Here is a 14821-nt window from a genome sequence, read left to right as displayed (position 1 = left end):
GCCACCATGACTGGCTAATTTTTTTTGTATTTTCTGTAGAGATGGGATCTTGCCATGTTGCTCAGGGTTGTCTCAAAACTACTCTGGGCTCAAGTGATTCTCCTACTTTGGCCTCCCAGAGTGTTGGGATTAGAGATATGAGACACTGCGTCTGGCTATGAAAATTTTATTTTCAGTTGACTTGCATATATTTATGGGGTACAATGTCCTATTTCTGTACACGTACATATTGTGGAATCAAATCGGGCTAAGTAACGTATCTATAACTTTATATCATTAGCATGAATGAGAACATATAAAACCACTCAGCAAATTTTGAAATTTATGTTACTTCAGCCCTTTTATGCTGGAGGTTGCAAATTTTGTGTGTGTGAATTATCAGACCAAAAATAAAAACAAAAAATGATTGAAGACAGACTTCAATCATTCAGGAATGGTGTATTCTGGGTAAGCGTGGTGGGTCACACCTGTAATGGAACACTCAGCATGGCATAAATGGGTGGAGACGGGTCTCCTTATGTTGCTCAGGCTGGACTCGAACTCCTTGGGCTTAAGTGATCTTATTGCCCTCAGCCTCTTAGCTGGGACTATGGATGCATGCCACTGTGTCTGGCATTTTTATGAACTATAGTCACCATGCTGTGCAGTGGCTTACCAGAACTCATTTCTTGTACCTGAAGTGTTGTACCCTTTGTCTCCCTGCTTACCCATACCTCCAAGCCTCTGGTAACCCCCATTCTACTTTCAGCTTCCGAGTTTGACTTTCTAGATTCCATGTATATGAATTCAGGTGGTCTTTCTGTGGCTTACTTCATTTAGCATAATGTCTTCTAGATTCATTGATTCACCCATGTTGTTACAAATAACAGTTTCCTTTTAAAAAGCTGAATAGTGTTCTGTTGTGTCAACATAGCACATTTAAAAATCCATCCGTCAATTGGGCGCTTGGGTTGCTTGCATATCTTGGCTAGTGTGAATAACACTGCATTGGGTGGGAGTGCAGATGTCTCTGACGTACGGATTTTTTTTTTTGATCAGACAGATCAGTCTTGGTCTGTCACCGAGGCTGGAGTGCAGTGGTACAGTTTTAGCTCACTGCAACCTCTGCCTCCCAGGTTCAAGCGATTCTCCTGCCTCAGCCTCCCAAGTGGCTGGGATTACAGGTGTGCACCACCACGCCCAGCTAACTTTTGTGTTTTTAGTAGAGATGGGGTTTCTCCATGTTGGCCAGGCTGGTCTCAAACTCCTGACCTCAGGTGTTCCGCCTGCCTCCATCTTCCAAAGTGTTGGGATTAGAGGCGTGAGCCACCGTGCCCAGCCGACGTAGATTTCAGTTCCCTTCAATGTACACCCAGAAGTGGTATTGCTAGGTCATAGGATACTTCTATTAGCTATTTGAGGAGACTTCCTACTATTTTCCATAATGGCTGTATTAGTCCACATTTCCACCAACAGCGTACAGGGGTTCCCTTCCTCCACGTCTTTGCTAGTTATCTTTCATCTTTTTGATACAGCCATTCTAACAGGTGTGAGGTGACATTTCTTGTCCTTTTTAACCGTCCACCATGGAGTCTGTAACCAGGTCTCACTTTCTATCGTAGCCTGCAAGAGAGGCTAAACTTAGTATGGAATGTGGGGTCCTATCTGTAGTCATTCCTCCCTAGTACTCTGACTCCATTTTTACCTTTGGATCCTCAGTTCTGACCAACCCTCTTTTTTTTCATCTTTAACTATATTTTGAAATTTTAAAGACACGGGGTCTCACTTTTGGCCTGGCTAGTCTCAGTAGGCCCTAGCGATATCCTTCCACTTTAGGCTCCTGAATGACTGGGACTACAGGTGTGGTACTGCACCTGGCTATTTTGGAATAATTTGACTTCGAAGAAAAGGTCTACAATTGCGGTGTTCACTTTCTTAATGCAAACGTCTTCAATGGCGCTGGCATATACAAGCTGAGAAAGTATTGTCAAGTGGGTTGTGCCAGCACATCTGACCAGGATTTTTTGTTGTAGAAATATTGGATCCTCACCTGAGGCCAGGAGTTCGAGATCAGCCTGGCCAACATGGTTAAACTCCGACTCTACTAAAAGTACAAAAATTAGCCGGGCGTAGTGGCAGGCGCCTGCAGTCCCAGCTACTCGGGAGGTTGAGGGAGGACAATCGCTTGTTGAACCCAGGAGGTGGAGGTTGCAGTGAGTGGAGATCGCGCCACTGCACTCTAGCCTGGGCGATGGAGTGAGACTCTGTCTCAAAAAACAAAAAGAAGTATTAGATCCTCAATCTCAAGGTATTCTAAGAGCTTTTGGAGACCATTGAGTCTAAAATTCCCAGTATCCTTGAGGCAGTAACAGACTTGGAGAACGTAGTTTACGAGCAGGAGTTTGGAGCTGGAAGAAATACTGCTTTCTGTTGGTGGTTAATGCTGTCAGCTCCTTGGATTGCGGCTTTAACTCTAAATATTGGGGCAGTAGAGACTCTTAACTGGAAAACAATTGAGGGCCACCGGTGTAGGGGCAAGAGGCAGAGGAAAGCTTGGGTGCTTGGGTTGAAGATGGTGGATGTGCTGTCCCTGTGAGAGTGTTGGTGCTGGACCCTGGAGCCAACCACGAAGCGTTTCAGCGAGCAGGGTCCAAGCAAGGGCAGTAGAGGGCCGGATGAAGTGGGCAGGAACCGTTTCCCAGGTGACATCCTGCCTGTGCTCATCACGCCGAGGGGTGGCAGTGTTGCACAATCACACAGATTCCTTGTCACTGTTGAGTGCAGTGTTCTTAAGAACGGACCTGGCGGCCAGGCACGATGGCTCATGCCAGTAATCCCAACACTTCGAGAGGCTGCAGTAGGCAGATCGCGAGGTCAGGAGTTCGAGACCAGCCTGGCCAACATGGTGAAACCTGTCTCTACTAAAAATACAAAAAATTAGCCAGGCGTGGTGGCAGGCATCTGTAATCCCAGCTACTTGAGAGGCTGAGGCAGGAGAATCGGTTGAAACTAGGAGGTGGAGGTTGCAGTGAGCCAAGATTGTGCCATTACTCTCTGGCCTGGGTGACAGTGCAAGACTCTATCTAAAAAAAAAGAAAAAAAAATAGGTGGGGGGGAACCTAGGCTTGTTGTGCTTGAATTTTGGTTTTGATTTTCCAGACTTTGAGGGAAAGTTGACCCATCCTGTTCATTGTGCCCTTGAGGAGGAAACAAGGCAAATGCCCATCCTTGTGAGCAGGGGTGCGCAAACCTGTCAGTCTGAGATGGCTAGAACCACATCCTTTATAACTTGGGGGGGGGGAATATATATGTACACACACATACAGATTAAAAAGATAAAAATACACACACACACACACACACACACACACACAGGAATCCTCCCTTATCTATGGTTTTGCCTTATACAGTTTCAGTACAGTATAATAATCTCGTGTGCTTAATTTATAAATTGAACTTTATCATTGGTCAGCATATGGATTCTAGCTCAGTAGGTCCAGGTGGGGCCCTAGATGTGCATTTCAGGCCAGGTGCAGTGGCTTATTCCTGTAATCCCAGCACTTTGGGAGGCTGAAGTGGGAGGGTCACTTGAGCCCAGGAGTTGAGACTAGCCTGGGTAGCAACGACATTTTGTCTCTACCAAAATTTTAAAACATTGACTGGGTGCAGTGGCTCACACCTGTAATTCCAGCACTTTGGGAGGCCAAGGTGGGCGGCTTAGCCAACATGGTGAAACCCTACCTCTACTAGAAGTACAAAATTTAGCTAGGTGTGGTGGCATGCACCTGTAATCCCAGCTACTTGGGAGGCTTAGGCACGAAAATCGCGTGAGCCTGGGAGGTGGAGGTTGCAGTGAGCCGAGATCATGCCACTGCACTCAAGCCTGGGCGATAGAAATGAGACTCCGTCTCAAAAAAAAAAAAAAAAAAAAAAAGTGTGGCATGTACCTGTGGTCCCAGCCGGGGAGGTTGAAGCTGCAATGAGCTGTGTTCCCACCACTGCACTCCAGCCTGCAGGCCTGGGTGACAGAACAAGACTGTCCCCCTGCCCTCCCCCCAAAGAAAGCATTTATGACAGGCTTTCTGGTGATAATGCTGCTGTTGGTTCAACGCTTCTCTTAGAGTAACCTTCTAGAGTTTGGCAGAGTCAAATTGTTTCTGAAAGGGAACTTGACTTCGTACAAAACTTTCATCTTTCTCCCTCCCCCACCCCACTGCTTTATTTTTTTTGAGACAGGTCTTGCTCTGTGGCCCAAGCTGGAGTGCAGTAGCATGATCACAGCTCACTGCAACCTCCAACTGCTGGGCTCAAGTAATTCTCCCACCTCAGCCACACGAGTGGCTTGGACTACAGGCATGAACCACCATGTCCAGCTAATTTAAATTATTTTGTGGAGATGAGGTCTCCCTGGGTTGTTCAGGCTGGTCTTGAACTCTTGAGCTCAAGCAATCCTCTCTGCTCGGCCTCCCTAAGTGCTAGGATTATATTTCTATATAAACTGTGCTGGCTGGGAGCTAAGGAAAAGGAAGACAGGGTCCTGCATGTGGGTTTTTGTAATTAGCAAAAGCCCAGCCAACACTGGCTTCTGTTAATTTTTTTTTTAAGTCTTGTGAAGCTTAGATGGGAGGTTTGAGCAAAAAAGAGGATGCTGTCCTCTTTGTGGGATTTTTGCTGGTATGCAGAGATCTGGACCATCATGGAGGGAGTCCTCAGCACAGGGATGGGATTTGGTTCCTGCAGGGCCTCAGAGAAGCATGGGAGAGCCCTTCAGGTGTTAGGGGAAGATGATTTTGAGTTGCTCCTTCACTTTGTTGAATGTCTCTGAAATCCAATTCTGGGGCTTGGCAGGAATGTTGCCATTAGCAGTGGTTGCCCTTCAGCTTGTCTGGGATGTGTCCCAAGATGCTGGAGTTGTCTGGGGCCATCTGGACTGGGGCTGGGCTTTCCACATCCATGGAGCCACTAGTAGGACTGGGAGCAACAGAATGAGTCTGGGGGTGCTGCCAGAGAGGCACTCTAGATTGTTTTTGGGATAGCACAGGTGCCCACCTACAGTTCTCAGCCACTGAGGGGCTAGGAGCAGAACCGTCCTAGTGGAGGTGATTGCTAACGCTGAGGTGTACTTAACATGAGCCAGCTGCTGTTAGAGGATGAGCTATGTCCTGTCACTCCCACTGTACAGAGGGGATGCTGACACAGCTAGTGAGGGGTGGGGCTGGGACTTGAACCTCTATTCTTTAGCTATAGAACTGTCGTTAACCACTATGCTATGCCTAAAATCTGAGGAGATTTCTGGTAGGATTCTTTCTCCTGCAGCCCAAAGGAAAAAGGAAGCCCCAAGAAATGTTTTATCTTAGGGAAACCTTACTGGAACCACTTCCTTCCCTCAGGTCTGCCCTGGGTTTTGTAGTGACTCTAAGGATGTCTGTCATGCAAGGATGTGTTACCTATATGGCCCCATGCCATGAGAATGATTAGGTTCCTGTGAAGTTTAAAAAAATCCTGTGGCCGGGCGCGGTGGCTCAAGCCTGTAATCCCAGCACTTTGGGAGGCCGAGACGGGCGGATCACGAGGTCAGGAGATCGAGACCATCCTGGCTAACACGGTGAAACCCCGTCTCTATTAAGAAATACAAAAAACTAGCTGGGCGAGGTGGCGGGCGCCTGTAGTCCCAGCTACTCGGGAGGCTGAGGCCAGAGAATGGCGTGAACCCGGGAGGTGGAGCTTGCAGTGAACTGAGATCCGACCACTGCACTCCAGCCTGGGTGACAGAGCGAGACCCCAACCCCAACCAAAAAAAAAAAAAAAAAAAAAAATCCTGTTAGATACTAGAGATACACAGTAACTGCCATATATTGATTACTTTCTACATGCAAGGCACTTGTACAGAGGTTGAAAAGATGTCTCCATTTAAGCGTCCATTTAAGCAGGGGAGTGGTGGAGTCTTCTGTGAAGGTAGACCAGCACATGGTTTGCATTGCCACAGAGACACTGGGAAAAGCCTCTAAAATCCAGAGGAGTGCATGCGTATGGGCAGTCTGGGGCACGTAGAAGATGTCAGCGTGTCCAGAGATAAAGGGGTCAGCATGTGCTAGGGCACTGGGTGTAAGCAGATAGTGGTGGGATCGTGGGTATGTGAGGAGAGGAGACGTTGCATGGGGTTAAGCGCCAGGTTAGGAGGAGAGTTTAGGTGTCCTGTTAAAAATGACAGTCAGCTGGGCATGGTGGTGTGCACCTGTAGTCCCAGCTATTCAGGAGGCTGAGGCTGGAGGATTGCTTGAGCCCAGGGATTTGAGGCTGCAGTGAACCATGATCACACCACTGCACTCCAGCCAGAGCAACAGATGAGATCCTATCTCAAAGAAAGTGAGAGTCTGTTCCCATGATCAGTTTGGATTTCTCAGGCTCTTGGAGCTAGAGGCAGGGAGGACAAGGTAGGAAGTGTTGCAGATAAGATGTAATTAGAGAAAAGGCTGGTGCGGCAGTGAGGTTGGAAAGTGGTTGTCTGGTGATTCCTAAGAATAGGATCCAGGGCCTCCTTGGTATCTGCCCATTGCTTTGCAAATCTTCCCTCTTCAAGGCCAGAAAAGATTGCTTGTAAAGTATACTCAGAAGTAGCCCTAGATTCCTGCTTTCCCAAACAGCCTCTGGAAAGACCAAATTTCCTGGAGTGAGAGACTCATATTTCCCTTTGTAGGCAAAAATTGCATCAAGAAGGCGGGCGCGGTGGCTCGCACATGTAATCCCAGCACTTTGGGTGGCTGAGGTGGATGGATCACTTGAGGGAGGCCAGGCGTTTGAGACCAGCCTGGGCAACGTGGCAAAATCCCGTTTCTAGTAAAAATGCAAAAATTAACCAGGTGTGGTGGCAAGCACCTGTAATCCCAGTTACTTGACTGGCTGAGGCATGAGAATAGCTTGAACCTGAGAGGTGGAGGTTGCAGTGAGCTGAGGTCGCACCACTGTACTCCAATCTGGGTGACACAGCGAGATTCCATCTCAAAAAAAAAATTTTTAAATGTTCCTTTCAAATGAATGAATAAATAATAACCCTCCAAAAAAATTGCATCAAGAAAAGAGGCAGCTACCACAACTCATTTCCTGAAAATTTGCTTTGGTGGTTGGCATGTTTTTTGAGCAAAGTGTAACCTATGAGCCTTACCCCCATGGAATGGGGTGGGGCAGAGGGGGCATTTAAGCCTGTTAGAGCCAGGGCCAGAAGGAGCCCTCGAGTAATTTGGTGACTTGTGCTCTTCTGTCCTATGTTTAGATAATGCTCTAATGTGTCTGCCCCTGAAAATGTCTCTAATTTTGCATTTTTCTCCTGTGGAGAATGTGGAATGTAGGGGAGCTATGAAGACTAGTGTGTTTCTAAATGCCTCGGACAGAGCTGCCCACCACAGTTCGTGCCCTTTTGTACATGCCTCTTTTAACCTTCGGAACTGGGCCACAGGCTGTTTTCTATAATGGCAAGGTTAGACCCTTTAGGGGAGCACTCAAGGAGCACCACCTGGTGAATGAGGAGGGATAGTCCATGGCCATACCAGGAAGGATGGAGGAAGCATTTGGGGTGCAGGAGGCATAAGGGACATGGAGCTGGAGGCTGGGCAGCCTCTGAAGCATAGCTGAGCTCTGCACATGCCAGCAGGCTAGAAGCAGGAAAACACACAAGTTCAAGCTGGCTTTTCATGTATTGTGTACAAAAACATCAGATGCAGGATGAGTTTGTTGGGATTGCCAGGGGCTGACTGGAGTGTTGCTGGGAAAGAGCCTCAGCGCCGCTCCAGGTCCTCCACCAGGTAGGACTGGGTCTCCCTTAGGGCCTGGAGGAACAAGTCCTTGCAGGTCCAGTTCCAGGCTGGCATGAAGCTGAAGAGCTTCCGCATCTTGCTTGGGTTGGTGGACTCGGCCTGCACTTCCTGGTACTGCTGATCCTTCAGGACCGTCCCGTACAAGGCATCCAGCAGCCCCTCAACGTCTGTGACCCTCGCGATAAGCGCAGCCCGGTGCAGGTCTACAAAGTGCAGGCCTGGGAGTGGGAGGAGAACATGAGCCAGCAGCCAGGGTGTGGGGCCTGTCCCTGCTGAACTTGAGTTCTTCAGGAATTCCTCTGCAAGCCTAGGGGCGGGGGCTTTACGGGGCGGCCCAAGAGGACCCCACATGCAGTGGGATGAGGGTAATATTGTCTCCCTTCCCCGGCAGGGTGTGGGCTGGTGGGTGGGGTGCGCAGGGTTGCCAAGCTGTGCCCTGCCCTGCCCTGGTTGCGGGAGCACAGATGCAGGCTGTGCGGGAGTGTAGTGGGGCTGGGCTGGGTGTGGAGGCCTCACCTGGCTTGGCTGCTGACTGAGGAGGGGCCTGGATCCCAGCTGGTGCAGCTCCAGAGCCTGAAAGGATATGAGCCAAGTGGTCCCCTTCCCTTCCCGCCGTGTGGCGGGGTCCTCTCGTTTGGGAGGCCGAGCACGGGGAGCCTCCTTTCCGGTAGAGTAGCTTTGTTTAGGGGTAGGAGGAACAGAAAGCGGAAGAGCCCGAGGGGTAAGTGCTGGTGTGGGTGGAGGGGAAGACCGGGTGGAGGGGAACGGGGGCGGCTTACCCTGGTGCGTGGCCGCCTGCAGCTGTCCGGCCGTCTCCTGCAGACCCATGTCGCGCAGCACGTTAGCGGTGAGCTCGGCGCCGTAGGCCTCCAGGTAGAAGCTGACCAGCTTGTCGGTGAGGTCCAAGGCGTCCATGGACAGCAGCGCGCCCCTTGGGATGCGCCCGTAGCCCTCGCGCAGCGGCACCGACAGCAGCTTCAGCTTGAACTTCTTGAGCTCCTCGGCTGTCAGGTTCTCCAGCGCTTCCAGGATGGCATCGCGCGCGCGCCCCATGGCTCCGGGATCCCCGGCCGCTGCCGCCGCTCACCCGGCTGCTGCAGCCGACCAGGAGGAAGTCAGCTCCGGGGCGGAACCTGGACTCCCCGCCTTCCTCCCACTCTGGTCTCCCGACTCCCCGCCCCGGTCCGTTGCCCTCCAGCAAAAGGCACTCCCTGACTACGCCCTTGGTCCCTGCCCACCCAGGCCTCTGGATTGGGGCCCCAGGCCGTCGGGGGACGCCAGGATCGCGCCCTCCAGCTGGCCTGTGAGGTGGGACCTGGGAGGAGACCCGCAGAGGGGCTCATTGGTGGCGCCTGCTTGTCTCTGGGCTTGCACCAGCGGGTACAGACCAGAAACCTGGGCTTGCTCTCACTGGGTTTATTGGAGCACCTAGGCTTAGGATCTCGTATTTCTAGAACCCCCGAAACCTCTGCGGCTCCCCGAACCTTAGGATTCTCTCCCACATGTCATAGAATCTTGGAATCATGACAGCTAGATGCATGAAGCTCCCTCAATTCCACATGCTGGAGAAAAATGAGGTGTAAAAAAGGGTAGGGAGTGCAAAGCTCTCTTGAGCTTCAGTTTCATTTTCTACCACATGGGGATGATAACCCTCAGGTGCTTATAAATATTCCAGCATAACGTGGCCGACCCGATGGCTCCCGAAACCTTGCCAGATGCTTCCTAGGGGAGCCAGAATTTGATCCCAAGAGCTGAATTTCTTGGAAAGTGATGACAACAGCTATTGGTTGAGAACATTCTCAACTGGAGGGAGCATCCTGGGTAGGGAGTCAGCCACTCTGGGCCCAGGGGCTTGGGATAGCATTGGAACCTGTGCTGTGCCAAAAATTCTTCCTTTTTTTTTCTCTTTTCTTTTAGAGACAGGGTCTCACTGTGTTGCCCAGGCTGGAATGCAGTGGCGCGACCATTGCTCCCTGCAGCTTTGAACTCCTGGGCTCAAGCGATCCTCCTGCTTCACCTCCCAAAATACTGAGATTATGGGCACCAGGCACCGTGGCTCGCCCTCAATTTGTTCCTAACATGGCTGGGGAGGTCTGCTGGTCTGACCTCTGTGAGCCTCCCTGGCCTTGTCTTATGCCACGCCCTGCTTTCCCTCCATCTCCGAGCTGTGGCCATGCTGGTCTCTCAGTTTCTCAAGCGTGCCAGCCTCCTTTTACCTCTCCAAGCCTTTGCACGTGCTGTTCCCTCAGCCTTGAAATCACTTCCCTCTTTGCCTGAGAAACTTTAGGCCTCAAGTTAAATGTCACTTCTTCTGGGAGACCAGGCTTAGAGCTTTTCCCAGGCTAGTTCATAACATGTGCTACGTATCTGTAGCTCTCATGGCAAGTGTAACAAATCCTGTGCACTTGTTTAAAACCACTTCTCCCTGCCAGTCTGTAAATCACGCCTGTCCAGATCATTGTTATGTCCTCAGCATCCAGAACAGGGCTTGACAAATAGTAGGTGCTCAATAAATGGTTCCAGAATGAATAATGAATGAATGGACCTTGTGGCTCAAGGGAGGATACCAGTAACTGCAAGTTATGCCTTATGCACAAGCTCTTCAAAGAGAGGCAGCCTCCAGAAGACTAAAGACCATGAACTTGAAGCCCTACAGTTCTTCGTTTGAATCCTGACTCTACTTCCCAGGGTGGGGTATTTGGAATCCTTTATTTTTCCTTCTCATCTGGGTTGTAACAATCACTGTTCCTTATAGTCATACGACCCTGACATATTATACATTTATTTACTTATTGGACATTAATCCCTCTCTAAAATGTGAGCCCTGTGAGCATCAGAGACCTTAACTGTCTTGTTCTTTGCTGAATCCCTAGCATCAAGAATGTACCTGGAAATAGCTGGGTGTGGTGGAGGGCTCCTGTAATCCTAGCTAATAGGGAGGCTGGGGCATGAGAATCTCTTGAACCCGGGAGGCAGAGGCTACAGTGAGCCGAGATTGCACCACTGCACTCCAGCCTGGGTGACAGAGCTAGATCCCATCTAAAAAAAAAAAAAAATGTATCTAGAACACAGTAGGTACTGAGTAAAGATTTGCTGAGTGAAGGAATGAATGAGGCTGTGATACCTGCAGCATGTTGTATTCAAAAGCTTCCAGCATGGCTGGGTGCAGTGACTCATCATGCCTGTAATCTCAGTGGTTTGGGAGGCTGAGGCTGGAGAGTCACTTGAGCCCAGGAGGCTGAGGGTGCAGTGAGCTATGATTGTGCCGCTTGGCAACAGAGACCTTGTCTCAAAAAGAAACAAGACAAACAAAAAACCAGGATGGGCCGGGCACAGTGACTTATGCCTGTAATCCCAGCATTTTGGGAGGGCGAGGTGGGTGGAGGTCAGGAGTTCGAGACCAGCCTGGCCAACAGGGTGAAACCCCATCTCTACTAAAAATACAAAAATTAGCCGGGCATGGTGGCAGGTGCCTGTAATCCCAGCTACTGGGGAGGCTGAGGCAAGAGAATCGCCTGAACCCAGGAGGTGGAGGTTGCAGTGAGCCAAGATCACACCATTGCACTCCAGCCCAGGCAACAAGAGCGAAACTCCATCTCAAAACAAACAACAACAAAAAAACAAAAACAAAAAACCAGGATGGGGAGCAGTGCTCTGCTACCCTGCTGAAAGCCTTTTTGTTGTTGTTTTTTTCTTTTGAAGACAGGGCCTCACTCTGTTGCCCAGGCTGGAGTACACTGGAGGGATTGTGGCTCACTGCAACCTCGAACTCCTGGGCTCAAGCAGTTCTCTCATCTCGGCCTCCCGAGTACCTGGGACTACAGGTGTGCCACCATGCCTGGCTAGTTTTTTGAATTTTTATAGAGAATGGGTCTCCCTATGTTGTTCAGGCTGGTCTCGAACTCCTGAGCTCAGCAATCCCCCTGCCTTGGCCTCCCAACATGCTAGGATTACAGGTGTGAGCCACCATGTTCGACCTTGCTCCCCATCCTTGTACTGTGTAGGCTGGGGTAAGCTGTGTGCCAACATCCTCACCATGGGTGGCACTTGTGGTCCAACAGCCAGTGTCCCTTGGCTCATGGATGTTTTTCTTACTGGCCTTTATTCTTCCAGAATCTCCATCTTCTTTTGTGCACTGTGGCCAGAAGGATACATCTTCCTAACCCACACATATGCTCCTGCTCCTGCCTGGCTCAGAGACCCCCCCATGACTCCCCAGTGCCCTCAGAGTCAAGTCCCAAGACCTTGGCTTGGCCTTCAAGGTCCTCGCTAACCTCTTCAGCTGCCCCTTCCACCCTGTGATCTGTGAACCTCTCCCCCTGTGGGGGCTGCTCTCTGCTTGGCCTCTTTTTCCTTCTGGTCTACTTGGTGAGTTCCCACCTGTCTTCTGACATTCATCGGGCATCACTTTTTTCTTTTCTGCTTTTCTTTTTCAGAGATGAGATCTCACTCTGTTGCCCAGGCTGGAGTGCAGTGTGCAATCATAGCTCACTGTAGCCTCGAACTCCTGGGTTCAAGCGATCCTCCCACCTCAGCTTCCTGTGTAGCTGGAACTACAGGCACATGCCACCACGCTCAGCTAATTTTTAAATTTTTTTGTAGAGATGAGGTCTTTCTATGTTGCCCAGGCTGATCTCCAACACCTGGGCTCAGCGATCCTCCTGCCTAGGCCTCCCAAAGCACTGGGATTACAGGTGTGAGCCAACACACCCAACCTAGGAGTCACCTCTTCTAATAAATAATAGAAATAAGCCTTTAGTCTGCAGTCTTTCACATGCCTCCTTCCTTCCCTCCCTTCCTTCTTTCCTTCTTTTTTTTTCCCTTTCTCTCTCCCTCTCTCTTTTTTTTTTGAGACAGAGTCTCGCTCTGTTGCCAGGCTGGAGTGCAGTAGTGTGATCTCGGCTCACTGTAACCTCCACCTCCCAGGTTCAAGCAATTCTCCTGCCTCAGCCTCCCAAGTAGCTGGGACTACAGGCGTGCGCTACCATGCCTAGCTAATTTTTGTATTTTTATTAGAGACGAGGTTTCGCCATGCTGGCCAGGATGGTCTTGATCTCTTGACCTTGTGATCCTCCTGCCTCTGCCTCCCAAAGTGGTGGGATTACAGGCATGAGCCACCGCGCCCAGCCTCTTTCACTCCTTCCTTCCCTCCTTCCTTCCTTCCTTCCTTCCTTCCTTCCTTCCTTCCTTCCTTCCTTCCTTCCTTTTCTCTCTCTTTCTTTCTTTCTTTCTCTCTCTCTCTCTTTCTTTCTTTCTCTTTCTTTTTCTTTCTTTCCTTTCCATCTTTTCCTCCCGCCCTTCCTCCCTCCTTCCCTCCCTCCCTTTCTTCCTTCCTTCCTTCCTTTCTTCCTTTCTTCCTTCCTTCTTTCTCTCTTTCTTTCCTTCCTTCCTTCTCTCACTCCCTCCCCCTCTCCCTTACTTCCTTCCTCCTTCCTTCCTTTTCTTTTTTTCTCTTTTTTTTTTTTTTTTTTGAGACAGGGTCTCAGTCTGTTGCCCAGGCTGGAATGCAATGGCATGATCATAGCTCACTACAGCCTTGACCTCCTGGGCTTAAATGATCCTCCCATCTCAGCCTCCCAAATAGCTGATACTACAGGTGCATGCCATGATGCCCAGCCAATTTTTGTAATATATATATATTTAGACAGAATCTTGCTCTGTCACCCAGGCTGGAGTGCAGTAGTGCAATGTCCCCTTACTGTAACCTCTGCCTCATGGGTTCAAGCGATTCTTGTGCTTCAACCTCCTGAGTAACTGGGATGACAGGCGTGAGCCATCATGCCCAGCTACCTTTTGTATTTTTAGTAGAGACGGGGTTTTGGCATGTTGCCCAGACTGGTCTCGAACCCCTTGGCTCAAGTAATCTTGCCTGCCTTGGCCCCCTCAAGTACTGGAATTACCGGCGTGAGCCACCATGCCCAGCCCACGTGCATTATTTCTAAGCCTTATATCTATCCCTCTGAGATGGGGAATTGTGGCCCCACTTTGTAAATGAGAAGATAGGTTCAGAGAGGTGGAAGGGCTTGTCCAAGGTCACATTCCAGCACAGAGCTTGGCACAGACCCAACCTTGATAAGCCGTTGTAGAATGACACAAGAATCCTAGAATCTAGAATCATCGAAACCTGCTCTTTTCACTTTGGTAGAACTGGAAGAGCTTTGGGTGTTTGATACATTGAAAAATGATTGCCTGATTCAATCCCTACAACGCAGAGCAGGGGGCCCCTTTGCCATGTGGCCTCCTGCCTGCATCTCTGGAGCCCTTGTTTGGATGGGGTGGCCTTTGCTTTAGGTAAAACAAATGTGATGCCTTTCAATGGAACCTTTGGGGCTGCAGGAAAATGCACCTACAGGAGTGTGTGTGTGTGTGTGCACGCGCATGTGTGTGAGTGATGCCTCTCTCCTCCTCACACCCAGCTTCTTGGTAGAGAGGGAGGTGAGCATGTGAGTCCCCGTGGGGTGAAGCTCCCCCTGTTTCTGAGCATCACCACCCAGGGTCCTTCCTCTGGCGCCCAGCTTGGCCCTGGGATCTGACCCCTGTTAGGTCCTACTGACACACACATTCAGATGGAGACGGGGAAGCTCCTGGCTGTGACCATCACCTGACATCACCTCAGGGCAAGTGTTAGCACTTCGGTGAGATGTCACAGGGAGGCAAGGGACAAGGCACTGGGGAAATGCAGCCGTTTCTCTCGGATAACTGGAAGCGTCCCTCCTGCAACAGTTTCAGGTCGGAGCTCGGTGAGAACAAGTGGCATCTTTTGGCAGGTGCATGTGCTCTGTGAGCTGACTGCAAATTCTTTTGTTGCTTTTGTTTTTGAGACAGGGTCAGGCTCTGTTGCCCAGCCTGGAGTGTAATGGCACCCTCTCGGCTCACTGTAGCCTCAACGTCCCAGGCCCAAGCGATCCTCCCATTTCTGCCTCCCAAGCAGCTGGGACCATAGGCATGTGCCACCATGCCTGGCTAATTTTTGTATGTTTTTTTAGAGATGGGATTTCACCATGTTGCCCAGGCTGGTCTCGAACTCCTGG

General features: G+C 50.2%; 1 protein-coding gene across 2 annotated transcripts; it reads right to left on the bottom strand.

Moving 5' to 3' along the window:
• Positions 1-7651: 7651 nt before the first annotated feature.
• On the bottom strand, positions 7652-9540 carry PYCARD (PYD and CARD domain containing). Of its 2 annotated transcripts, XM_025370719.1 has the most exons (3): positions 8570-9540; positions 8307-8363; positions 7652-8008 (listed from the first exon to the last, which is right to left on the bottom strand). In XM_025370719.1, the coding sequence occupies exons 1-3, from the start codon at positions 8841-8843 to the stop codon at positions 7752-7754; spliced, it is 588 nt and encodes a 195-aa protein (XP_025226504.1). In that variant the 5' UTR covers positions 8844-9540; the 3' UTR covers positions 7652-7751. The 2 variants fall into 2 exon arrangements, with proteins under 2 accessions (XP_025226504.1, XP_025226505.1); XM_025370720.1 differs by lacking the exon at positions 8307-8363.
• Between the last annotated feature and the right edge of the window lie 5281 nt (positions 9541-14821).

Source organism: Theropithecus gelada, chromosome 20, assembly GCF_003255815.1.
Source record: "Theropithecus gelada isolate Dixy chromosome 20, Tgel_1.0, whole genome shotgun sequence".
Taxonomy (NCBI): domain Eukaryota; kingdom Metazoa; phylum Chordata; class Mammalia; order Primates; family Cercopithecidae; genus Theropithecus; species Theropithecus gelada.
Note: the sequence above shows the minus strand (reverse complement) of the source record. Positions and strands in the feature narration are given on the sequence as shown.